This window comes from Acomys minous (genome assembly GCF_964271855.1).
Source record: "Acomys minous genome assembly, chromosome: 5".
NCBI classification, from domain to species: domain Eukaryota; kingdom Metazoa; phylum Chordata; class Mammalia; order Rodentia; family Muridae; genus Acomys; species Acomys minous.
The window spans coordinates 59,835,345-59,863,053 of NC_140494.1; the positions used below are offsets into that span (position 1 = coordinate 59,835,345).

The 27,709-nt window shown below is 41.5% G+C and overlaps 1 protein-coding gene across 3 annotated transcripts; it reads right to left on the minus strand.

Moving 5' to 3' along the window:
- On the minus strand, positions 1–27,505 carry CAPSL (calcyphosine like). 3 transcript variants are annotated; one of them, XM_084781466.1, is made up of 5 exons: positions 27,426–27,505; positions 14,680–14,816; positions 11,763–11,940; positions 10,959–11,168; positions 1–802 (listed from the first exon to the last, which is right to left on the minus strand). In XM_084781466.1, exons 2-5 carry the CDS (start codon positions 14,814–14,816, stop codon positions 701–703), a joined length of 627 nt encoding a protein of 208 aa, XP_084637592.1. In that variant the 5' UTR covers positions 27,426–27,505; the 3' UTR covers positions 1–700. The 3 variants fall into 3 exon arrangements, with proteins under 3 accessions (XP_084637592.1, XP_084637590.1, XP_084637591.1); XM_084781464.1 differs by lacking the exon at positions 1–802 and adding an exon at positions 2,754–7,921; XM_084781465.1 differs by lacking the exons at positions 1–802; positions 27,426–27,505 and adding exons at positions 2,754–7,921; positions 21,152–21,265.
- Between the last annotated feature and the right edge of the window lie 204 nt (positions 27,506–27,709).

Consider the following 27,709-nt stretch of genomic DNA (forward strand, 5'->3'; position numbering starts at 1 on the left):
TGTTACTCCAGTCAAGACAAGAAACAACACGACACTGCGGGGGAACGCCTACATTTATATCTACAACAGAAATATACAAGTGACTTATTTTTACACAGAAACCACTTCCCAATCTCAGTTCATAATTTCCTTAGCTTGTTTGTTCCCTTCATACTGATGTAAAAGTAGATTCTTGAGCATTTGTGGAAATGAATGCCTTCCACTACTTTATAAAATTACTCAAGATCTATTGCAATTAAAATTCTGGATTCTTCAAACATTTTACTTTGTATCCTTTAAAATGTATTTTAATTAAAATATAATTATATCACTTCTCCCGTCCCCTTTTCTCCCTCCAACATCTTCCATAGCACTTCCCTCTAACCTCTCTCACATCCTCCTTCTAAAACTGATGAACTGTTTTTCTTTTATGATTGTAACAGTAGATAGAGACACAGACAGACAGACAGATAGATAAATAGATGATAGGTTTTTTTGTTGTCTAAGAGTATATGATGTCAAGGTTGACCACTTTGTATTGACCAATCAGAGGCCTCGTCACTGGAAGGGCTGGCTCTTCTCTTAGCAGTGATTAGATACCTGTAGTTCTTTGTCTAGGGCTAATTTTCGTCTTGTTAAATCCATAGTATTATACTCCTGACACACTCCTTCTGCTCCCTGAGTGTGCTCAACTCCCTCTTAAGGGATTGTTAAACACAATTCATAATTCCCATGATTTTCTCATCATCAAGATGAAATAAGCATCTGTGTCGATGGATGCGCTGACACCTGCGTAATAGTTCAGAAAGTCTTCCTTTGAAACCTGCAGAAGGAAAGAGGTTGGGGTGGAAGAAGCAATGTCAAGATGCGGGAGCCACAAAACACTTCATTCCTCCTGACACGCTGTGTGTGATTTGCCACGTAATCAGGCAGGATTGTCTAAGTCCGCTTTGTACTTCCCCTCTGAAAACGGGTTTCTGAATTGGGATATTGACCGTGGGCAGCCAAAGAGTCACCTGCATCTCAGTCATCTAAACTCTGCCCAAGCCACCATTATTGGGAGTAATATGAGATCTCCAGAGAGCTACTAGGCCACCCAATATGACTGCTTAGGTTTCCACTAATTACAATGAAACCTAGTGAAAAATCCCATCTCTTGGGGGGCACTAACCATCCACCTCTCCTCCAGCTCACCAACTACATGTAACCGCAACTGGCACACTGGGCCAGAGATGGACAACAGTTCTGTCACTACAGCAAATCCTATGAGGCAGTCCTGCTCTAGCCACGGGATGATGGCTCATACAGTCAGACTTCTGCATTCACAGGGAATTTAAAGTAAATAAAATTGTGCCTATACTGTACATGTGCAAGAAGCATGTGGCTTCTGAGTGAAAAATGATGGCATTTCCATATAAAGGACTTGAGCATTTAAGAATTTTGTTATTGGGCTGGAGAGATGACTACCCCAGAGGTCCTGAGTTCAATTCCCAGCAACAACGTGGTGGCTCACAACCATCTATAATGTGATCTGAAGCCCTCTTCTGGCTTGCAGGTGTACTGCCTACAGGCAGAGCACTGTATACATAATAACAAACAAGTAAATCCTTTTTTTTTTTTTTAAAGAATTTTGTTATCTGTGGTTAGCCCTGAAATAAATATTCTATGGATTAAAAAAAAGAAGAGGATTGTGCCTGAGGGTAAATATTTTATAGCATAAATGAGTAAATAATAAAAGTTTGCAGAAGGAGAGTCTAGGCCAAACACATGTAGACACAGAACTAGAGGAAGGGACACCTTACAGGATCCTTAAAGGGGCACTCTAGAAAACAGAGTGCATGCTGCTCAGTGGGAGACGACTGCCATACGCTTGGTACTTGTTAGATCAACCTGGGCTTTCAGTGCTGGGCGACTGTACTGAGAAGCAATAGGAATCAGCTCCCTCCCTTCCTCCCTCCCTCCATCCATCCATTCATCCATCCATCAATCCATCCATCCATCTTGGATCCTCTTGGCCTCCAATTCTTTGCACTACAGTTATTCTATCCCTGTTGGTCCTAGAAGGCTCAAGGCTGAGAATGCTGAGACGTTGGTTGGTTAGCCTGCTAGGTGGGCATCATCTGACCCTGTGGGAAGAATGGGAAGGAATAGAAACAGTAAATAGTCTTAATATCTTGTCCTGTCAAAATAGTAAGTTCATGAGTAATTACATCACACATCTTTAAAAGACTCGTCACTTTCTAAATAAAATGTTATCACCTGTAACAGAAACAGGAAACCAATAGTATTTATAAATGACCCCAAAGCACAATCACTTTACTGTAGTGAGGTCATCAATAAAAACATCACACAGCTAGATTAAAGTAGCCACAAAAAAGGACACTTGCCCAGTCCCAAACTCTGTACATTTCAGTTAACTTCTATACACTTCAATACAATGAAGTGTTATATTTTTATCAAAAATCAAAAGAACAGCCAGAGAGCCTAAGTAAGTAAGACACATGTTAGCTGACAAGGGAAACATAGTTTCAAACCTTACTGGAACAGTTAGATGCTCTCTTTTATTGAAACAGTTGATGTTTCCAAACTTTAATTTTAAAAAAACTATTGAGTCAGAACTCATTAAGGACAAATCACTTGAGAATGTGCTCAAATGATAAGTCTTGCTTTTTATCAATTAAGTCATGTCTAAACTGGCTGCTCCCAGAAATCTCAATTTCTGGGACTAGAGATAACACCCAAGTTGTTTCCATTATGACCGGTTGATACATTAGAAACACATGTTGTTTTAAGTAAAATACTTAGCATTTATAATATAAACATAGTCAAAATTCTTATTTACAAAGCAGAATGCTGTTTTGAAACCAATGTTTATTCTATTTCTACTTAAATGCTGTCAAGAAAAGATTTACATATAGGAGCCACTGTATAGAAAATAGCTTGAGCTACAATTTTATGATAAAATAACAACTCATTATTGGCTGGGAACTGTTTTAAAATTATGTGGGAGGTTTTCACCACTAGCGTACAGATTATATTTACATGTAAATAGATATATTCCCGTAAACATATAGATATAGGCAGACACCGCCCTTGTAAGTATTGTTACACTACTGATTTACTTAACCTTTGCTTTTTGTTTTTAGTTTAGAGGAGATAAAAGCGAATTTCTACCCAAACGTTTTCCAAACAACTTCAATGAGTGGATCCCAGATTCTCAGTGACTTGCTGCATGCAGTTTGTAGCTTCAGCAATGATCTTAAGTAAACCCATTCTGAATCACATTGCTAAATGACATGTGAGGCATGAGTAAGCATGACACTTGTGGAATGGTACTTTATCTCTCTGTTCCCTTGGAAACCAAGGAGTTGTCCTGGGCTTAGTAGGACAGCGCCTGCCATTAGCTAATGCCCTGCATTTGTGATGTACTTTATCCCATCAATGTGGAAGCACCAAGGCCCAAGAGAGCCCTGAAAGGAGAGGCCACTCTGCCATCCATCATTTTCTCTCAGTTTTAGTTTCCCGTTCTGTTCTGAGTCTCTCGCCCTGAGATTGCTGGTTGTCGTGCGTTCTGCGCACATCCAGAGCACTTCTAAGACAGCAGCCCCTGAAACCTCCCAAGCACTAGAGAAAGATGCTACCAGATCAATAGCAGGGTCTGAATGCCAATTGATAAGATGAGTAAATTCTGTTACGAAGAATCAGGAGAAGAATCCAATATATGTGATTAAAAAAAATTTTTGTGAAATTTTGAGGGTTTTTTTTTCCCTGCAGTGCACTTTACCTTACTGCTAGATGTGAGATCCATATCAGAAACTCAACTGCTGGTGGGCGGCTTGTGTTCTCAGTGACTTTTACTCCCAGTACATTTTTTTTTTCTGAGGGGAAGAAAAAACTGGCTTTGGCAAAGCAGGTGTGAGAATTAAACAAGAAGGCTGCACTCTTCTCAGAGAGGAAGGGTTGTCTTACCACAGCCTTCACCGCACCAACCCAGATGCCAGACAGAATTCTTCTCATAATGTTCCCAGAAGCCCCGTCAATCATTTGCTCACATATCTTTCAACAGATTCCACCCGTCATCTCTTTTAGAAGAAACAATTGAGACATTAGTGTGGTGAGGCTTTTTTTTTTTTTTAAGAACAAAAGAACTTAGCTAGCACTAACCTGAGAGTGCGTACTTTTCATATAAGCAACTTGGAGGAGACAAGCTGTGCTGAGAAAATTGTCTGTCAGACTGATCTGTTACACCTCACACCCTTGGAGCTTTTGCTTTTACTATGAGCCTCCCTCAGCATTTCTAAGATTTAAGACCTTGTACTGCATTCGGGAAGCTCTTCCTTTAGAAGCCCCTTTAAACTTTGCTCTCCCATTGAGCCAACTGCATCTCTATGACTAAACTTTTCTACTTCATCAAATAGATTTTTTTCTTAATTAAAATAACAATAATTTCCAAGAAAGCAAGCTTGTTGGCCAATTTGGAAAGTTGAAGGTTACATATTTTGTATTCTGTACTCAAAATAGATTTGCATAAATCTAGAAGATATGTGAGTCACAGAGGGCTAAAACAGTTTTATCAAACAAGAGTAGAAGAGTACCCACACACCAGCTAACAATAGATTCGGTCAGTTTAACCTCTTTCCTTGATTAAATATCAGCCTAACAGAATAACCATGGGTAGATTCATGAAGGCGGGGCCACTACCTGCTTGTACTCTCATGGGCCAATGAGGCAATCGACATTGACCAAGTCAACTGAGCCAAATCAACCTGAAGAATACAGCCATCATCTGCCTCCAAGAATAGAGGGAATATGTTTGCATTGTCATGACAGGCTTTCAAGATTTATAATTCTCTTACATAGGGAATTGTAATTCCCATATGATGGGCTCCAACTGTCTAGCTTGAAAGACTGGACGAAGGTTGGAAAGGAGAATTTTAGTGCTAATGTAGTACTGTTTTCCCACCCTCTCTGGTCTATTAACCGTTGGATGTTAGTTTGGTTTAAAAAGCTGTTGGTAGCATCAGATTCACAGCTCCATCCCTACTCCGTAGAACAGCATGAAGCTCAGTAAATAATTACAATCAAGATATTTTTACCTGCACACCATGTTACACGCTGAGTCAGTTGTCAGGCTCTATATGGAGGGCTACCATGCCTGCCTTCAATGCTGATGTTAGAGTTTGAATGTAACTATGTTCATGCATATAAGCCACACAAGGCAAGTGATGTGCTGCACTAGGGTAGAAAGAGCCTGCCAAGAATAAGACAGTGGTGAAAAACTAGCCCTTCAGACTGACAGGAGGAATTCTACTCCAGGCTACAAATAATTCACAACATCTTATTTCTCATTTGCACTGAGAATGGAATCCAGTTGTTGACAGTAGCTGAGTCTCTCACCCTGTTCAGAACGTCAGGTTACGTTCTGAAGAACACAGTCCAGAATCAGTATTAGTAGTGATGGCTTGATCTGAAGATTCTAATTTGGAAATGTTTACACACGTTAGTTTTACTTTATAGAATGCTGCTAGTTCTGCCCTCTCCTCCTTCCTGTATGGGGTCCAAGTCCGGTAGGAAAGTGCCCCCTAGAAATGCTTTCAGGCCTTTTTATTGTGTTTCGTCTTCTGACCCAAGTGGTTGCTTTTCATTTTACAGATGGAAATGTGTTTAAATTCTAGAAGTTAAATAAATTGGAAATGTGTTCATTGAGTTATTAGAAAATATTTTTAAATGGCTCTTCTCTCTTCCTTCCATAGCTACTAGAAGGAGTCAATTAATACGTCACCCATGACTGTGTGTGTAAGAAATCACATATGAGCTCAGAAGAAAGAGTACAGTGTTGCTTGGGCAGTAGGATCTTAAGAGGTCTGCTACACTAAGATGAGTGCGCCTTGTTGGAACCTAAGCCTCTGAAATGGAGGTAACCGAGTGTGCACTGTGAGACAAGGGTTATCTAAAATTAGATCACTGTGCTCTGTACCCCCATCAGGCAGGAAGCAAAATATCACTGGAAGAGATAGAGCTGATAGCCACAGCCCAGGCTCTACTCAGAATCACATGCTCCTTCACTGGCCCCTGTCAAGCAAGACATGAGTCATAGCCAGAATCAAAGACACAAATCTATCTAGAGCAGTAGGTTTGATAGCCACCATGCCTAGGAAACAAGAGACTTCTCCTTAGCTAAGGTTTGCAGGGTGTGTGCTTTAAAATTATACCTACCTACAAATTTGTGCTTCCTATACAATTTCTAAATATTTCCTTGTTACATTTGTTATCGGTTGCCCTGCCATTCTCCAAGAAGACTACTTAGTAAATGCAATGGAAAACATGGGGTGGGGTGGGTGCTTGCTTCCTATGACGTGAAGGCATGCCCAGCCTCAAGATAAAGGCCTCTTCTCCAACCAGATAAATAAGTTAATCTTCCCTAACAAGAAACAAAGCAAGATACACTAATAAGGAACTGATATAATTCTCAACTTGCAACACTTGTTTTCACAGGTTTTTTAATCAACATCTATCTTAATCTCAACTTAGGGAAACATGTAAGATTAAAAAAAATAAATAATTGGGGGAGTGTAAAAGTTAAAACTACAAAGTGTCTTCAGACCCACTTTATCAAGCCACTTAAATACATAAGACCTTGAAGATACCATAAACCAAATCTATGTCCCTAAACCAATGCATAGTGGCAGCCAAATACAGGGTCTGTAGAAAGGGCTTCTTAACAGTGAAAGCAGCTAGAATCCCTCCCAGCATCACAACTACAGGCTGCTCACTGTGCTGTCTGTAACTCCAAACACAGATCATGCAAAGTGTGAGCTGCAGCCTGAGGCTCTGTTTCTCTCATCTTGGAGGCTTCCTGTATATATTTATTAGCACCCCCCCCCATGGGTTGGTTTTCTCGTGTCAATGACATACGAGCAGAACTGAGTGCTAGGAGGAGGATTGGGGTCATGAAGTATCAAGACAGAAACTCTGCTTTGGAATGTTCTTTGATTTTAGTCTTGCCATGCCCATCCTCTGTGTCATACCCATCCTCTTTGGGTGGACAGAACTGTCAACATGGTTGGCTGACAACAGGGAAGAGTTAGACAAACCCTGCACCAAAGGAGCAACTTGCTAGTTACCACAGTGAAGCTGTACCACATAAAATAGTAGGTCCAGCCCAGCCTCACAACTCCAACCCCAGGCAGGTATTGAAGAGCTGTGAGTGTGCCATTCAAACAAATTACCTCCACGCTCACATCAGCCTTTTAAACAAAGCACAGAAACAAACAAATCAATAGTTAGGTTCAATGTATTTATCAAAGCAAGGCTTCCATAGACTCCTGGGAGTGAAACCCCAGATTCACTTATAGAAATTATGAATCTAGTAGATCATTTCTTTCTAGTCTCCAAATTGAGAGTAAAACTTTTAAGAGTTTACAACTATACACATAGCCGTAGCTTCGCACCTAGCTTAAAGGTAAAAATACACTGGTTATCTGGGCAAATATTAGTTCATAATTAAAATGTTCAAAATTCCATTGATGACCAAGAGAGACATGCCAAATTGACTAAACACCTGCATGAATCAGCCATAGTGTTAGGAGATTTAGAGATGTAAATTTAATAATTTCTATTTTAGAGATAAGGAAACATTTTCAAAGGAGGCAAGCCCATAGTTAATTACTTTTTGGCTTTATTTCTACCCTTTTGCCAGCCCTAGAAAATACAGTGTCTTGGCAAAGAAGAAGCTGTGCAATAAACGGTAAATAAAATATCATCCTGAGTTTTGGGGTGGAGGCTCAGTCATCTGAGGTCACGTGGCTGTCTCCGTGGCCTGGATCCCGGGGACAGGCTTTTACAGCTTCCAGGCAGTCGTCATCATAATGATGAAGTACACATCGGTGTCAATGGACGCACTCACGCCTGCGTAGTAGTTCATGAACTCCTCCGGGGTCACCTGGAGTGAAAAAGTTAGAAAGAGAAAGGACACTTTGCTTCTCCTTTTAATGGAGGCCTTCCTTCCATCCCTGTAAAGAGAAGGGGCATCACCACCGAGGATTTATGTGTGTGTGATTACAGCTGAGGAACAGACCTAAAAGAAAAGTGAAGACGAAGGGAAGTTAAGTATGCTAAGTACGGTGGTGCGAGTGACTCACGGAGAACGTAAGCCCTGAAACTGTTTAGGCCATCCTAAGTGGAGAGTGAGACATGGGTTGTCCATCTTGTCTTTAAGAACCTGGGCCTGTTAGTTCAGAAACAAGAGACTAAACTCAGAATAGGAAATATGTCTTCTTCCGCTGCAGTTAATACTGTCTTTCTGGCACATGTCAGAAGCAGGTCCTGCCCAAGGTCGGGGTCCAAGGTCACAATGCCACAAACAGTCTGTCCTACGAGTAAAGAAAGCTATTTCTAGCAAGAACGTGTGTGGTTTGCGTGCATGCATTTCTCAGATATGCATTACTCATTCAAGGCTGAGAGAAAAGCACTGGCTTCTCTTGCCCTCCCCCCTCGCCTCCCCAGGCTCTGCACTGTGTACACAGGACTGACTGTCTTTGAAATATTGGCAGATGTGTTTATCCATATCAGGATTCATAGGGCTTTCTTTGGGGGGGAAATCTTGAGTTAATAGGAGTTGGCCAACCTGTAAGCCAAAAGACAAAAACATCACAAGAAAAGAAATTCATAAATAACTGAAGAATCGTTTCTAGTCCATCACAGCCTAATCTGTCCCACTAACCTTTGGCACCATTACTATCTTTCAGGTACTACAGGGGCTCACAGACCAACATGAAAATGAAGTAAAACAAAGAAAATCTGTAAGTTAACCAAAAAGTTCCTGTGACACACAAATGCCTCCCTATACTGCTCCCCAAACCTCTTCATTCAAAACCAGTGAAAGACTTTAAGAAAAATGACCCTGAACTCAGTGAATAGTGACTCTTGACTCTGTGATCATCTGTCTGTAAACACAAATAAGTAACATACACATGGGAATTATTCTTTATATGAAAGAGTTTGCTATAGGGTTGGGTTGTTTTGTTTTGTTTGAATCTATAATTCCTTATGTTTTAAGATATTATTAAACCTATGAAAGTTTGAGGACTGGAGAGATGGCTCGGTGTTGAGACCATTGGCTGCCCTCTTAGCACCTGGGTTCAGCCCAGATCCCACAAAAGTTTGAATCATTTTTAAAAACATATTTATTATGTCTATTAAATAAGATATCTGTAAAGCCCTTAGCCCAGTAGCCAGTTGACTTAGTGTTCAATAAATATTGTTCAGATTCTTTGTTATACTAAATAAGGCTGTAAAAAATAAGTAATAAAAATAGACTTTTAAAAATAATTTGGTCCCAAGGATCTCAAAAATGGACGTGTGTAAGCACCAATGGGGCATAAAGCAAATATGGAAAGAGTTTGGGGGTACATCTCCCCAAATGTCAGGTTCTATGGTTTCTCAGTATAGCCAGTGATATTAATTTTCAACACACACATACACACATACATACACACACATACACACACACACATACACACACACACATACACACACATACATATACACACACACACACATACACACATAGTGATAATGAATGGCTAATATTCAACATTATTACAAGGTTTATAGTATTCAAGCAATGTCAAATACTGTAACTACAAAAAAAAACCCTCAATAACCTTTTGAGAATGTGAGAGATCAACGTGGCTGATTAAGATAAATGTCAGAAGGAGATGAAATGGGGACGTTAAATCAGTTGAATCACATATGGCTACTTGGACTTGTTAGGGTCGACGGCAGCTGGCATTTCCCCCGGTGACAAGGAGGAACCACCTGCAGAAAGAATCAGAGAGCAACAGGGACCCATGTCGAGTCAAGCTATTAAGGGAAACGGCAGTTGACTATTTTTCTCTGACCCCTTGGAGATCAAAGGCAGCAGGGCTAGAGGAAACAGGCAGCTCTGTTATTTTTGTCCTAGACCTTTGGCGGTCCGAGGGCATCTGCGGCCCCTGTATCTGCTGTCACAATTCCTCAACCTACACGACGCCACTTCGGCTACTTCTCCATCTCTGACTGCAAAATGTCACCGGGCAGGAAACTTCCCCTTCCTACCTCCTACCCCTTGAAAATAAGGCAAGTCATCAGGTTTTATGGGAAAGAGAGGGGGATTCCCTGCAGAGGGAGGAGACTTGCTTACCAGAAACACCCCTCCTTCCTGGTCGCTGCCCCACTTACCTTTGCCGGTATGGCCTACAAGTTGAGAGGTGCTGCAGCTGCAGAGGCTGAGTGCCCCCCCCCCGTCGCCATAACTGCCCCCAAGTGTTTGAACAGGTAGCTTGTGCGTCTTATCCCATCTTTTCCAGCATACAACACTCCGCATACTTGACAGCCATGATTAATGAAGATGGAGTAGTTGCTCTTGCCTTGGAGTTCACTAGAACTTAGATGTGCAAGCTAACCTCAAAACCGACTGAAGAGTGAGTCAGGGTAAATTCTGCTCTCTGGGATTCCGCTTAGCAACAGCTACCTTCTCACACAGCAAAGTGTGATGCTGATGCTCCTAAGGGCAAGAGTAAACAGAACCAAATGTCCTGAAAAGCCTTGTGAGTCTGTTCCAGAGCGTCTTGGTCCCATTTAAAATTAAGCATGCTTTTATTGTAATCTATTTCACGAGACTATAGCTAACTGTGTATGGGGAATACCATAAAGATGAGATGGGCTGGTGTTCAAAACAACACATTTTTCTATGATGAGCAATTAGCAGCTTGTGAATCCCCTACCAAGAAAGATGTGCCTGTCTCATTATATGTTTGAAATGAATATTTTATCACTTTAGCTCTCAACCCTTCAGATGGCCCCAAAGAAATGTTTCCTTCTATTTCTAACAGTGGTAGTACCAACAAGTTGATGTTTTTAAGGCTTTGAACCTATCCCTCGTTTACAATCTCAATTCAGGTAGATAAATTCCATTTGGGTTAACCTTTTTCACTTACCAATCCATCTTTGTCATAGGGTGAGTCAAAGTTATCCAGAAATTTCCTGAAGACTTGCTCCTCCGTCCATTCCCCATTTTGGTACTTTGGATGGTGTTTAGCATTATAAACTTCACGAAGGTCTTCAATGGTTATAATTCCATCTCCAGTTTTGTCTAATTTCCTAAAAGCTTGCATAATGACCTCTTTTCTGGCTCTGGACATTGGGGGCTAGATTAAAGAAAAACATGGAAAAATGGACATGCAAATGAGCCCCCTCTGTAAGGGATGTGATTAAATATTCCCTCAGTGGTGTGAAATTGCTCACGTGCTACTAGGTGTGATGTTTAGGAAGATCCGTCTGCCACTTCCCAGTCTTCTGCCCACACCAGCTGAAATGTACTAACAAGTTCTGAAAACAAAGCCTTGAAATAGCCAACCCAAGTCTCAGGAAAGCCAAACTCCTCAGCAGAAAGTACTGACCCATGAGGGTAGAGTTAGGGATCATACTTAGTCTTTTTTTTTAAACTTTTGATTGATTCTTTGTGAATTTCACATCATGTACCCCAATCCCATCATCTCCCTGTCCCTTTGTATCTATCCACCCTCTGCCCTTGCAACCTCATCCTGACAAAAGAAAACAAAAAATAAAAATAAAGCAAAATAGATAAATAAATAAATAAATAAAACAAAATCTTGCTGTATCCTTTTGCCCAAACATCTTTTACTTGCAAGTGTTCATTGTAATGAGCCACTGATGCAGTTGGAGGTCTCTGGCTTCTGTTACACTGTCAATAGCGGGTCCTCACCAAGACTCACACTTACTCTTAACGTGAGAAGAAATTCATTGAAGTCTATTGTTCCATTCCCGTCTCTGTCGAATCTCCGGAAAAGTTCTTCTGCCTCCTCTTTTTCCATGACCACAGCATAATCATTTAACCCTTTCAAAAATTCTTTGAAATCAAGGGTTCGGTTGTTATTGTCATCCATAATCCGAAACACTCTGAAGACAACAGCATAAATTAATTAATTAATTAATTAATTAAACAAAGAAACAATCAAATAAACAAATAATAAACACAAACAATATATAAGTAGGAAGATCCCAAAGGTGAGCCACTCCTGTTTTCTTTTAAAGTATAACACAGAAGTTTTGGGTATTCTCCACAACCTTACTACGAAGTACAGAGGCTCTCCTCAGCATTTCATATAAGAAAACAAACCTTCAAGCAAACATGTGCATGGGCACAAATAGACACACACAGAAGGCGACAATAGTTTGCACAATAGTTTGGATCTTTTTCTATCTCCCAAAGATCTAGGTGTGGAGGCTTGACTGTCAGGTGCCAAGGTTTAGCTGGAGGCCGGAAGTGCCTGCAGAGGCTGGGGCAGAGTGGGAGGAAATCAGATAATGTGAGTCACGGCCCTGCAAAAGATATTGCTACCCTGGACCCTGCCTCCCTGCCACCAAAAAGAGGCAGCTTTACACCCACTATGTGCTCCCTAGGGCCGAGGCCCTGCCCTGCCCCAGGCCCAAAACAATGAAGTTAAGTGATCCTAGACTGAAGCCTCTAAAACTGTGAACCAATATGAACTTATCCTCCTCACAGGATGACCATCCCAAGGATCATGCTACTAATCTAGGTAACCCTTTCAGGAATCCATATCTGCTAACAAACCCATACCTTCCTCATTTTCCACTTAAAGAAATGACAAAAAAAATGTAGATAAGCAAATGAATCATAGTTTAACATATTAATCATGGTAAAAATCTCCAGAAATTAGTATCAAGCATAAATAAAGCTTCAAATTTCTCCAGTGTATGTGCACTAGCCACATAAACTGTACAGATGCTGTTTTGCCCGCAGGAAGCCTCTGCTTAGAAACACATCTGTTTATAGCCAAGGAGCCTGATATGGTACCTACAACTTTTATGAAAGAGATGGTATATCTTCTCATTGGTCTTGCGGTGTTTAAGGTCTTTCTATAAATGCCATAGTACAATGTTATGATCTTACTGTTTCCTACCCTTTCCCTTGTCTTCTACTGTACACCACCCATCATAGAGGAAAAAAATCATAAGAGACAGAATTACCATTTAGGATTTCAAAAAGATGTTCTAGCTCTGAGCAACAGCAGCTATGTAAACTTGCGTATAAGTTAGAGCTGCTCTGCATCTCACTTTTCTATAGAAGTCTACACTGTTGGTCCTCTGTTTCTAATCAATGCTAAACTAATGAGCAGTTTCTAATTTACAACTCACAATTGTCTCTTTGCTAGTTCTGTGATGACAGATTCAGATGCAAATGACATAAAAGCAGATGCCTGGCTCGAGGGAGAAAGTGGACCATCAAGAAGAAGTAGATAATAAAAAAGGGCAATGGGGAAGGGGTGAATAAGAATGAAGTATGACACATATGTATAAAATGCCACAGTGAGATCATTTTTTGCAATAAAACAAACAAATAAATAAATAAATAAATGTCAGATTCCTTTCCTTTGCTTTCCATACTTTATTTTTAAATGTAGAAAGAACACTTTGAATGTTGAATTCAATATTGAATATTACATAGACTTGAGCATGGGCTATATGGCAGCAAAGCCCATCTCTCTGTTTTATAAGGTTACAAGTTTACTATTTAACGATCACTCTATTTATATTCATCATCTAGAAGAGCTAAGGGATAAACTTTCTTGCTATAAGAAGTGGCCTGAAAAGTCTTTTTTTAAGAGATAAATTTTAAATAAATAACGCATTGCTAACATGTCTTGCATTACTTAATAAACTTCAGTATCAGTTAGGCACCTATACACTGCCAAATACTGGATTAAACCCTGTAATGTAAAATGCACAGGTGAGTGATTCACACACTCTACCCTTAAGGAATTTAGTCAGAGAAATAGAGGTGATATAGACAGAGGGGAAGAGAGAGGAGAGAGAGAGAAAGAGAAAGACAGAGAGAAGTGTTCAGCTATTCTGAGCTTATGAATGCCCCTTCTTCTTTTACCCCAGCTTTAAGGACGGCCTCTCTCTGTATCCTTCTAAACATCCTTTACCTCAATTGCCCCAGGAACTGCCCTTCCTTGAAAAAAGACACATGCTTTGCTGAATTTTGGATTAAGAACCAAACATTTTCATGAGGACTCAGATACCAGCTCTCTCCCAAGAAACGAATTCCATAAATGAGAAGCTGGGGCCTTAAGAGGAAGTGATTTGTCCAATAGCACAGCACCAGTGTAAGGCTCTCCTAGCCATTTCTGATCTTTCTTCCTTCTTTCCTTGGTCCCCAGCTGTTGGGGTTGGAAGGACAATGGCCACCATAGGCTCATATATTTGAACTTTTGGTTCCCAGTTAGGGGAACTACTTTGGAATGAGCAAGAGGCATGGCCTTGTGAGAACGGGCTTTGAGGTTTCTAAAGCCATATCTAGTCCTCTTCTGTCTGTCTGTCTGTCTGTCTGTCTGTCTGTCTGTCTGTCTGTCTCTCTCTCTCTCTCTCTCTCTCTCTCTCTCTCTCTCTCTCTCTCTCTCTCTCTCTTTCTCTCTCCCTGAATGTGGAATCGGATGTACATTTCTCAGCTGCTTCTCTCTGCCATGCCTATGTGCCATGCTCCCTGCCGTGAAGGTCACAGACTGTAACCCTCTAGATCCATGAGCCCAAACTAAATGTTTTCTTTTATAAGTTGCCTCTGCCATAGTATTTTGTCACTGCAATAGAAAAGTAACTAAGACACCATCCTACCTGCCCAGTCCTTTGATGCCTGCAGAGCCCCTGGCCAGGCATTGCAGTCTCAGTCTTTCAATGGGATCAGTAGTTGTGGAGAGCTTTTTCTTGGATTGGATTGCCATCTCGCGGTCATGGCGTGCTGTCCCGGCCATCTGAGAAAAGAATCCACAGCATGCTGATGGAATTCATACCTTATTGCCCACTTCTGGCATGGTAGTTGACAGAAGGTGGCTTACAGCTCTCTGTCATCTTGCCTCCAGGGAATAGTCTCAAGCTCCCTAGAATTTGCAGTTTTTAACTGTGCCAAGTGTATGTCTGGCATATGTACAACTTATGCATCTAGTCTCGAGGGCACCTGCTCCCTTCACTCAACAACAACTAAGTATGCAGCCATTTCCCATTATGCGTTGACCTTTCTGGAGCCTTCCTCCCACCATACAAAAAAGTCCTTAATAGTAAGAAAGGAGCCAGGTAAAGGGACACAAAAAAGAGTTCAGAGGGTCTGAGGAGATGGCTCAGAGGTTAAGGGGCTGAGGAGATGGCTCAGAGGTTAAGAGCACTGTCTGTTCTTCCGGAGGTCCTGAGTTCAATCCCCAGCAACCACATGGTGGCTCACAACCATCTTTAATGTGATCTGGTGCCCTCTTCTGGCCTGCACATGTACACACAGGCAGAGGACTACATACATAATAAATAAATCTTAAAAAAAAAAAAAAAGAGTTCAGAGGCTGATAAGGATACCAAATTTGAACAAACGTATCTGTGGAATAATAAGTATATGTATACATGGAAGTGACAGAAGCTATTTATCTTAGACCATTAGTAGTTAATTCATAGCGAATTTCACAGCACTACTGTTTGAACTAATTGTGATACATACACACACACACACACACACACACACACACACACACACATATATATATATATATATATATATATATATATATATATATATATAATCATTCCCCATATGCCTTTGACCCTACATTCAATTTTCTCTTTGGATTAAATGCTGACATGTGTTGCTTCTGTCTTCAATGAGATTCTCAATATGAGTGTGAGTGATGCTTACCAGTAACTCATACACTCCTTTTAGTATGTTAATACCCCTCAATAACTAACAAGGTTTATAGGGGAAATTGATAAACCAATTCTCTCTCTCTCTCTCTCTCTCTCTCTCTCTCTCTCTCTCTCTCTCATTTCTCCATTTGTTTGTCTTTTGTGTAATAAATATTCAAAAATTAGAAGGTGACCTGGGAAGTCCAGAATTGAATTCTCAGAGCTCTTACTTCAGTGGAAAGAGCCCAAGAGAGACCTGGGCTCTGGTCTTGCCTCTTTAACCCCATCCCCAGTGAATATGAGTTTGCCCCCAAAGCCTCCATTATCTATTGCTTATGACAGTAGACACTAGGGAAAACACAGCACCAGGATCTGCTCAGCATCTGATCAGGGACTTCTTACTGCAACACGACATGGAAGGCATCACATGTCTTAGAAGAAGATGTGAGCCCACGGCCCCTTTCTCTTTTTGTACAGTCATACTGTAGCTATCTTGGAAGCCTCACTTGAGGACTTCCTTTAACTTTAATTATATCTCAGAGGTCTCAGTCAAAGGTTCCATTAACATATAAACTTTGGGATTAAGTTTCCAGCACATGACCCAGGGCAGGGTGCACATTAAAACCACATCAGAAACCAAAGTATGGATTGGTAAAATGACTTTCCTGAAGTCCTGTCAACAGCAGACATGGGGGGTTTGAGTCCAGTATCAGGGTTCTTTCTCCTCTACCATATGTAACAAGATGTAAGACATTTGGAGTGCAGTTCGCTGACACGTTCTTATGCAAAATCAAAATAGAGTTTGGGAAGACCAGATACTGGGAATTGAGACTCCACTCACATCTACCTTCTGAGGCCAATTCAACCAGGCATAATGTGGGTAGATATTTCTGAATATGACTTGATACATTCAGGGGGAAATCACAACTAAGAATGGTACTTGAAATGCCCACATTCACCATCTTTTTTCATCATTTCATTACTTAATTCATTAACAAACAGCCAATATTAACTATGTCCTCTTCAATGTACCACACTAGGAAGGAAGGTAAGAGGGGGTAACTCAGAGTCTCAAGCGCTTGAATAGCATAGACTCTTAACTTGAATTCTGAAGTCTCATAATAAAGCAGAACAGGAAAAGTAAGTTTGTAATGCCTGGGATTTGAAAGGAAGGCAGGAAAGGGTAGTTTTTCCTGATAAGGAAGGGCAACACATACTCAGAGCTCTAAGGTTTCTGTAACACATCTGCCTGCAGTCCTCTGAATGTGATGTCATGATGTCACTGACATCACAGCCCCAATTAAACTGTTCTGACTCCAAAAGACCCCTTCTGATTCTTTGGGCAGAACATTGTAATTTGTCAGGCTTAGAAGGCAGTCCTTCCCAATGCATGTGACCACAGCACCACCAAGTGTCAGCTCATCATAGGTACAGCTCTCCTGTCAGAGGCACAGTTCAGTCAGTCCTTCACCAAATGTCTAAGAGATCTCTTACCTCTGCCCAGTTTGCTAGATTTGGGGCAACAGAGGACACTAGTTCCATTCCTGAGCTACAGTTCATCTCAACAAGAAGGACAGCATGTACCATAGCTTGGCATGAGGACTTTCTGAGCCATCAGAGAGGAAATGATGCCTACATTTTACTCATAATAAAAGGTAAAAAAAATTATCGAGGCTAGGGCTGCAAATGTACAACAAGGAAGAGCACTATATATTTTAGATGACTGTTGTACTACATGCATTGGCCAAAGCAAAAGAGTACATGATCTAAGTATAGAAATGCACCGTGTGTGTGTGTGTGTGTGTGTGTGTGTGTGTGTGTGTGTGTGCATGTGTGTCACAATCATGAGGGTATACAAGAAGGATGGAAGAGAGATCCGGTTGCTCTGAAGCTGGTTACGGGCAGGCCTGACATTGTTCTGTATGAACAGAATAGAGTGGAGAAGCCATCTACACCGCCGATGGTTGCTGGTTAAGGTAGAGGTGCTTTAAGTGATTGAGGAGAAAAGCATGCTCACATTTATGTCTTTATAGCCACTATTCACCTAAGCCACTAAGTCATATGTAGACTTTTAGAGTGTTTCTCTGGGAATCATTTGTCTATATAAGATGTAATATGTAGATACTCATAACTCCAATGAGGGTTTTTTGATATCCTTTTTATGGTAATTTATTTTATTTTATTAATTTATCTTATTACATCTCAATGGTTATCCCATCCCTTGTATCCTCCCATTCTTCCCTCCCTCCCATTTTCCCCTTATTCCCCTCCCCTATGACTGTGACTGAGGGGGATTACCTCCCCCTGTATATGCTCATAGGGTATCAAGTGTCTTTTTGGTAGCCTGCTATCCTTCCTCTGAGTGCCACCAGGTCTCCCCCTCCAGGGGACATGGTCAAATATGAGGTACCAGAGTATGTGAGAAAGTCAGACCCCACTCTCTACTCAACTGTAGAGAATGTCCTGTCCATTGGCTAGCTTTAATTGATATCCTTAATTGGAAAGATATTAGTAGATAGAAATGTAATGTTATGGTTCAACAATGATGTAAACTGGTATATCTGGCATGGATTGTTGGCATAACCACAACTCAGAGCCCAGAGTAAGACTTTGATCTCCTTTGACGCCTAAAAATCTGGAAGCAGCCCAGTAGCCATAGTCCCAAGATACTAGTGACTTTTATACTCAAAGTTTTCTAAGAGTCCATAATAACAAAAGCAACACCAGTCAGTACATCGATACTCCAAGCATCAGGAAAGATCAAGAAACACTGCCCATCTAAGACAGACCCTTGTATGTGCCTCCCAGAAAGTCCATTTATCTTCAACTATGGAAGTCTTATGAATCACTCCTGCAAAGGAAACTAGAGATCCTAATTTTTGGATAAGTACTTGGCCCCAACACCCATCCCAAGATTCTGTTCCTAAACAGGAGCCTAGGCACTGAACTGGCAGCCAACTATTTATGCTACTGCTGACAGAAACAGCAGCCAATTCAGAAAGCATCTTATCCCTCAACACTACAGCAGTGGTTCTCAAACTGTGGGTCAGTCACGACCCTTTTGTGTGTTGGATATCAGATATCCTGCATATCAAATATTCACATTACTATTCATAACAGTAGAAATTTAGAGTTATAAAGTAGCAAAAGGTGATTTTATGGTTGAGGGTCACCACAACATTAGAAAGAATTAGAAAGGATCAGAACCACTGGTCTACAATCTGAAGCCTGTACAAGCATGTGCAGTGCCTGCATCATCCACATGGAGAAGACTAAATTCAGAATTTACCACAGCAATGACGTCACAATTTCCAACCGCCATTTCTTCAAGCCATATGCTATCCAACCGCTGAGATTGCGGTAGTGAATAACATTTTCAAATTTTGTGAAAAATGTGAACACTACTGTACTTAAAGAAGCCATGAGGAAATTGCTTCAGCTTGTAAGCTTCTAGTTTGTGAAATGCACCCTGTCAACAAACTTGTCCAAGATAGATGGTTTCCCCAGAAAACTTGAGCTAATCTTAAGAAACTGTCCATTGTGATAAATTTTACTACCTCTATTATTCTTGCAAGGCAATGGGTCCCGGGAGCTAACAGCCATTTTTTGCTTTTGTAAAACCTGCCTGCTTGCTGGAGATAACAGAGGCATCTATAGTATGTCCATTGTAAAAGTTAGGCACTGCAGGATGTGAGCTAATTTAATCTCCAAAAAGCTTTGTAGCTTTTGGAGGTTTTCCTTTATAAACCTTGGACTAACAATATATCAGAGGCACACTCTGAGTATCTTGAGTCTCAGCTGTGGTCCTAGACAGTATCCATAGTCTTGCCTGGTATTTGATAAAGCCTCTTATTTGTTAAAATATATTCGTGGTCATGGTGAATCTCTGATCAATCCCAGATCCATAGCAAGATATTCTGGTTTCATACAAACTTAAGCAAAAATGCTCTTCACTGAAGAACGCACAAAGCTCATAAACAGAATCTGGCCCTCCACCGGCTTCTGTAAATAAAGATTTATTGGAAAGTAGCGCACAGGCATGTTTATACAAGACTTGTGTCTACCTTCATCCTGCAACAACAAAGATAAAGCGTTGCGTCGAGGACTCTATGACACAATGCCTGGACTATTTATTGTTGGCTTTATGAAGAAACAATTTGCAAAAGATACAAATAAGAGCAATGGGAAATATTATTTAGCACATAAACTATGTCAAGGTCACCTGCAGGCAAATGAACTAGATTTTACAGATAATTCAGAACCAGTCTAGTCAGACAGAGTTGTTCTTCTGGTTTGTGTTTGGTTTGTTTTTATCTGAGGCCACTAAACTGGCAAACTGATTTCAATATGGCACTCACATAGTGGAAGGAAAAAACAATCCTAGGAAGTGTTTCTTTGCCTTCCCCAAGCATGCCATGGCACTTGCCCTGTCCTCAACAGAAGTAAATTAATGTAATAATAAGAAATAAAGACTTTTTCTGGTATAAAGTAAATCCTGGTAAAAACTGTTAGAGTTTTAATCTTACATTTACATACATAAGAAGGAAGGAACATAGTTAGACCCATTTTACTAGAAAATAGCAAAATGAATATAAGAGTTTAAAAGGAAATTAAGACTTTAACTATAGTCACATACAAATTACAGTTTAGAAAATACTTTTCTTGCCAAATAAGAGCCCTTGTAGTCTCCACAGAACATTAATATATAAAATATAGGACAAAAACTTGAATAAAGCATGCCTGGCAAATCAGGTAACAATATAGGCTCCCAGAGGGCTATGGCTTTCCTGACAGCCTGCCTGGGTTGTAACTACAGAGGAGACATTTCCCAAGGAAATGACATGTTGTCACCTCCTCCCCAACAGAGGACTGTTCTCAGACCACATCCTCTAAAAATATAGTGATTAGGAATCTTTATTCCATTTGCCTTCTGACTGTGCAAAATATAAAAGATGTGGGCCAACTCTTCTCAGACTAGAAGGAAAACAAGGCATTGGGTGCCTAAGACACATGGGAGTATACCAGGAAAAGAATGAGTTTTATGGGAATGCCAGGAGAAGAAATCCGGCACCCTTTCCCATAGTCACCAAGCACCTTGCGATCTCCCTTCTGTCAAGGTCCTGCTTGTCTCTGTCACTCAGAAAACTGACTCTCAGAAGTCTCTTCATTATTTATATGTAGATGTACACACACACACACACACACACACACACACACCCTGTCAGTTCAGAATCAAGAGCAAGCTTTTACTTTTAAAAATTCAGCAAAGCTTTATTTTTTAAAAAAAGAACAGGTTAAAGGGATGAAAGAAATACAGTGAACACTTATCTTGTTGTCACCACACAGTCTCTTCAAGAAGAAGCCAGTCTTGCGCATCCTCTACAGACACAGGGGGGCTTCGCAGAACCCTCCTTTCATTACAAACCTCTTTGCAAGAAGTGGCCTCTCAACAACACCTCTTCTTCATCTCTGATAAACCACCAACAAGAGCTGCTTACGAAAGAAAACAACTTGTTGCAGCTTACAGACCAGACCGCAGTCCACCACTGAGGGAAGTCAGGGCCAGACACTCAAAAGGGAACTTGGAGGCAGGCCTGCTGGGCACTCCACACAGCTCTCACCAGGGAACTCGCTCATAGCCAGGGAGGAGCAATGACCTTGGTATCAGATGCTGCTTGCTAGCCAGGTCACTCTCAGGCTTGTGCTTAGCTAGGTTTTATATATATACAACCCATGACCACCTTCCCAGGAAATGGTACCACCTACAGTGAGCCAGGCCTTCCTACATCAACAACAACCAAGCAAATCCCTTACAAACACTGCTGCATCTCATAAAGGATGCAAGAAAGGGGAAAGCGCACTGTATTCTTCTGCTCCCAGTGAAGTCAAATTGTTAATAACTGCACTCCTTCTCTGGAGCAGCCCTGCTCACAGCAACACTCTTGCTGATATCTGGTATGACAGTCCCCCGCCCCACCCCACCCCACCCCACCCGTACCTCAGGCCTGTGACTGTATTTCTTTCCCATCAGTTTTCACCTTGATGTTTAGTCTTTCATCAGTCCTTCAGCCTATCCACCATGCATCCACTCTATCCACCATGGCCAAGTTGGTTTTATCCCTAAAATGGTTCAATATACACAAACTCATAAATAGCAACAGCCACATAAGTGGACTAAAGACAAAATCCACAATCATTTCAAAAAGAGCCTTTGACAAAATCCAAGATGCCCTCCTGATAAAAGGCCTAGAGAATGTGGTACTAGAGGAGCAGCTCACAAAGCAATAAAGGAGAATATTGGAGAAACTCCCAGGAAATACCATCCTAAATGGAGAAAAACTTGAAGCTATCCTACAGAAGTAATGAATGAAGCAAGGCTGTCCCTCATCACCACTCATCTTCGGTATCATCCTTGAAGCACTATCCCAAGCTTCAAAGCAAGAGAAGGAAATTCAAGGGATCCAAATAGAAAAGGAGCTCAAGCTGTCCCTACTGCAGATGGCATAATCTTATACATAATAGATCTAAAAGAAAAACCTACTAGAAAACATCTAGAAATGATGACTAAGTTCAGCAACATGACTAGATGCAGAATCAACTTAAACAAGTAAATGTACATTTTATAAATCAACAACAAACATACTGAAAAGGGGATCATAGACACACTTCTATTCACAAAAGCCCAATGAAAATAAAATGTCTTGGAATAAACCTAACCGAGAAGGTGAAGGATTTTTGCACCTCTGAAGGATCTTCAAACATCTGAAGAAAAAGATAAAGAAAACAGTGGAACATGGAAAGGCATTCCCATGCCCATAGATTGGTAGAATTAAAATTGTACACACACACACACACACACACACACACACACACACACACACACACACACTTTCTATCAAAGTACCCATCTCATTCTTCACAAAAATAGAAAAAACTGACCTAAAATTCATATGGAACCACAAAATAGCCTGGGTAGCAAATACAGTCCCGAGCAGAGAGAACAATGTTGACATGATTAGCATTCCAGATCTCAGGATAAATTGCAGAACCATCCTAAGTAAATCAATATTGAACTGACACAAAAACAGATGTGTAGACTGTCCTGGTTAGCTTTATGTCAACTTGATACAAACTAGAGTTGTCTGAAAGGAGGAAATATCAATTGAGAAAATACCTTTAAAAGATCTGGCAGTAAGGCATTTTCTTAATTAGTGACTGATGGGGGAAGGTCCAGCACATTGTGGGTGGTGCAATGCCTGGCTGGTGGTCTTTGTTCAGTAAGGCAGCAGGATGAGCAACCCATGATGAGAAAGCAGTAGGCAGCATTCTTCCATGGTTTCTACACCAGCTTCTGCCTTCAGATTCCTGCCCTGTTTGCGTTCCTATCCTGACTTCCTTCAACAGTAGACTACAATGTGGAAGTGTAAGCCGAACAAACCCTTTTCTCCTCCAATTTACTTTTGGTTGTGGTGTTTCATCAAAGCCATAGAAACCCTGACTAACACACAGACCAATGGAGCAAAATCAAAAACCCAAACATGAGATCATGTAACTTCAGCCATTTAATATTTGACAAACATATTAAAAACATAATTTTGGGGGAATGGAATGTATGTCTGACAAATGGTGCTGGGAAAACTGGATGTCCAAATGCAAATTAAATTAGAGACATCTTGATTATCTTGCACAAAAACTAACTCCAGATGAATCAAAGGCCTGAAACACTGAAACTGCCAGAAGAAAATTTGGATAGTACTCTACAGTATATAGGCACAGGAGAGGACTTCTTAAATAAAATTTCATTTGCTCAAAATAAGACCAACTATTGCAGATATACATGTATAGTTTTATTTTCCCATCTGAGCTGACAATGCTCCCTCCAAGAGTCAGAGGCCATCTAAGGGGGAAAAATCCAATAAGAGGCATGAGAAGCCCTCTTACTAAAAAGTCTTAAAGCATTATAGGCCAACAACAACAACAACAACGCAAACATTATAGGCCTTTGCTACTGCCCATCATTGCACCCTATAGCAGTAGGGAAGTCCCTATTGCTGAAGACACTGCGCACTTCAGACACCGGGCCCAGTAGCCCCTGAGCTGCAACTGCCCTGAGAGTCTCCTCCCCAAGGACCAGCTTTCATGTTACCAGAAGATGCCATGCAAGCTTTCACAGAAGGTAAGCAAGCAATAGCACTATGTGGCTATAAAGCTTATGAAGTTGCATAGACGATCATGATTGGTGCAATTACCCTGTCAGGGAAGGGGGCAGTGGTAGTGGTAGTGGCATGCACAATTTGGCAGTGACCAATCGCTCTCTAATTGGATTTAAGATTTGCCTGTTCAACAAGAGGAAAATAATGCCTGGTACTCTAAACCTAGCTAACCACCCGGGGATAGTAAAGTCATGGATCTTGGAGGAGAACCTACAACCACCACTGTAATAAACCAGTATTATTCCTATTACACTCTAAATATCTGTTCTTATACCCACAGGTAAGTGTAGTCCTCACCAGTCACGAAGGGAATTCCTCTTTGCATCAGACAGAAAAAACAACCAACCAAATGCAGTGCTATGGAACCCAATCCCAGTAAATACATCAACAGCACAATTCCTGCACCTAGGGCTCAGGGGTCCTGGTAGAAGAGAGGGCAGAAGGATTGTCGAGGCAAAGGAACAGAGATGTATGTCACAAAAAATAATGGAAAATAAAGGCCATAGAGAGCAAGATGGTTAAGTGGAAGGCTTTAGAGGAGGAAAGAATGGGAGGAGTGATATGTTTATAATCCCCATAAACTAAATAAATTTTAAAAAGAAAAAATCTATACTTGTTTTGTTTCTGCAATTTCACACAAAAATTATGACATCCTAGTCTTTTTGTCTTTATATGTACACTCACACTTTCAGGAACATCTTGCATTGGGATGGAAAAATACTACCTATTCTTGGTCATATTGGTGAAACCTCACAAATCCCTCCCACTGGAGTGAAGTATTTTGTGATGTCCTATGAATATCTTTATTCAAAACTGAAGTAGCATCCGTATTACTTAAGAGTGCAACTCTTTGTTTTCAGAATTGCAAGTCCTTTTAGGTTGTAAAGGGCTGTATCCTGCTTTTTTCCCTTATCTTCACATCCCAGTACTTAATATGATGTTATACTATTCCGTTGGATTAGATTTTTTTTGGTGGTTTGACTGAAAATGGCCCCCAAAAGCTCATAGGGAGTGGCACTACCTGGAGGTGTGGCCTTAGGAGAGGAAGTGCTTCTTTGGGATGGGGTTTGAGGTTTCAGATGCTCATCTCAGGCGCAGTGTCTTTCCCTTCCTGCTGCCTGCAGATCTTTATATAGAACTGTCCAGCACTGTGTCTGCCCATGCTTGGCCATGCTTCCTTCCCACCATGATGCTAATGGACTAAACCTCTACTCTAAGCCAGCCCCAATTACATGTTTTCCTTTGTAAGAGTTGTTGTGGTCCTGGTGTTCCTTCACAGCAATAGAACCCTAAGACAGATTTGATCATAACTATCAGCTGTTAGCAGATGACAAAAACAAATGAACCGAAATTTACTTCTTAATATGTGATGACAAACTAAGGAGATTTTTGTGGTGGCAAGATATTTTGGAGAGGAGGGCTAAGATAAGAGCTCTAAAAAGAGCAATTTCCTACCAAGAATAGTTAAGCTACATTCCAGACTGGTAGAAGGGGTTTACATTCCTTAAGGTCCTTCTCAACTTATTATTAATCAAGTCAACTCTCTGTGTCAATTGCTTCATCCCCATGGAGACCACACCTACGCTCTTCTTCCTGTTGAAGTTAAGCACCTATGTCTTCCTGCCACAAATGTGCCCACTGCCTTGTCCACCGACAACATAGAAACCAGTGCTAAGATGCCACTGCCACTGCCTCAGTAGAACTTAGTAGAAAGATATCCCGGTTTCAGGTCTGTGTCCGAGCCATACAGTGTGCTTCCATTCTTAATCTCTCCAAAGGTCACTAGATGCTTAAAACTGTGTACACACTCCACAGTACTGTGGTCCTGTAGTCTCTTCTGAATAAATTGCGCAACGATAGCACACTCAGAGGTGCCAAAATAATCTTAGAGTTCATATACAAAATCAAGTCAACCTATGTTATCACATTAGAAACACCACCAATTTTAATGGAGCAAACTGGGAAGGATTGTAAAGGGGGAAGGAAGAGGAGATGATACAATTGTTATCTCCAGGAAGTATTTACAAAAAAAAATCATAGGTAAAATAGCTAGAGACAATCAATGGCTGATGTGAGAGAGGAATATCTGTTCTACAGGGAGAAGTTCTAGGATATCCAATATAAAGTGGTCAGCCATAAACGTGTGTGTGTGTATGTGTGTATGTGTGTGTGTGTGTGTGTGTGTGTGTGTGTGTGTGTGAGAGAGAGAGAGAGAGAGAGAGAGAGAGAGAGAGAGAGCGGAGAATTTAAAAAGAAGAGGTCATGGACTTGAGGAGAGAGGGGAGCAAATGAGAAAGCAGGAGGGAGGAGGGATGGAGGGAGGAGGGATGGAGGGAGGGGGGATGGAGGGAGGGGGGATGGAGGGAGGGGGGATGGAGGGAGGGGGGATGGAGGGAGGAGGGATGGAGGGAGGGGGGATGGAGGGAGGGGGGATGGAGGGAGGAGGGATGGAGGGAGGGGGGATGGAGGGAGGGGGGATGGAGGGAGGGGGGATGGAGGGAGGAGGGATGGAGGGAGGAGGGATGGAGGGAGGGGGGATGGAGGGAGGGGGGATGGAGGGAGGAGGGATGGAGGGAGGGGGGATGGAGGGAGGGGGGATGGAGGGAGGGGGGATGGAGGGAGGGGGATGGAGGGAGGAGGGATGGAGGGAGGGGGGATGGAGGGAGGGGGGATGGAGGGAGGAGGGATGGAGGGAGGAGGGATGGAGGGAGGGGGGATGGAGGGAGGGGGGATGGAGGGAGGAGGGATGGAGGGAGGAGGGATGGAGGGAGGAGGGATGGAGGGAGGGGGGATGGAGGGAGGGGGGATGGAGGGAGGAGGGATGGAGGGAGGGGGGATGGAGGGAGGGGGGATGGAGGGAGGGGGGATGGAGGGAGGGGGGATGGAGGGAGGAGGGATGGAGGGAGGAGGGATGGAGGGAGGAGGGATGGATAATAAGTAAATATAGTACTCATTTAACAACTCTCAAACAACAACAAAAACTAAATTAAAACCTCTAATTTTTATTCTAAATCTGTCATCAATTCACAGGGCATGGCATAATCTGTACAAACTTAACTCACTGAGTAAATAGAAATAAAGCTAAATCTGTTGATCTGTTGATTGCTTTGTGAGTTGGGGACAGAATCCTAAGTTCTGTTTCATGGGTAGTTGTCAGGACAGTTACAGAAAATCATCCAAAAACAAAAACAAAAAAACAAAAAACAAAAAACAAAAAAAATCTTCTAAGAACCCAGCACATAAACACCACTTGGAAAGCGTTCTCTCCTTCGCCTTTGCTAAATGAAGTTGGTTTTTGTCTAGGTATCTATTCAGACAGACTACACCTGGGGCCAAGCTATTTCTTCTGTTCACTGACAGCCTAGGGATGGATCCCTTAGGACATGAATTCTCACAACTTTTAACTTTTCTTTTTAAATAATAGAGCCTCATCATTAAAAATGAAACAAAAATGACAAAGTAGAATAAATAAGAACATTTAATTACCTGAAATGCTAATTTGTAGTCACAGCCTGCTTCAAGCTGAAACTGTGGACACAGACTTCTCCACCTGGGGACTCTGGTCTCCTCCCATGGCCCTGCGTCTCCTCCCTCCTGCCTGTCTTCCTTTGCTGCCCTTACCCTTCAAAGTTCTCAGTTTTAATTGGATGGCCTGGTAACGCTGCAGCAAATTCATGATCTGATTGGCTCAGTTCGCTGTCATTCGTACGCTGATCCTGCCTTTTCTCAAGTTTACACTCCTGTTACCTAGGAAATCCCAGTGACTGTGA

What these genes read in the sequence shown, in the direction of transcription:
- CAPSL (XM_084781466.1), bottom strand. Translation starts at nt 14,816, where the DNA reads ATGGCCGGGACAGCACGCCATGACCGCGAGATGGCAATCCAATCCAAG. An exon ending in GGCATCAAAGGACTGGGCAG is followed by an intron (nt 11,941 to 14,679) that starts GTAGGATGGTGT and finishes TGTTGTCTTCAG; the next exon opens with AGTGTTTCGGATTATGGATG. An exon ending in AATTTCTTCTCACGTTAAGA is followed by an intron (nt 11,169 to 11,762) that starts GTAAGTGTGAGT and finishes TCTTTAATCTAG; the next exon opens with CCCCCAATGTCCAGAGCCAG.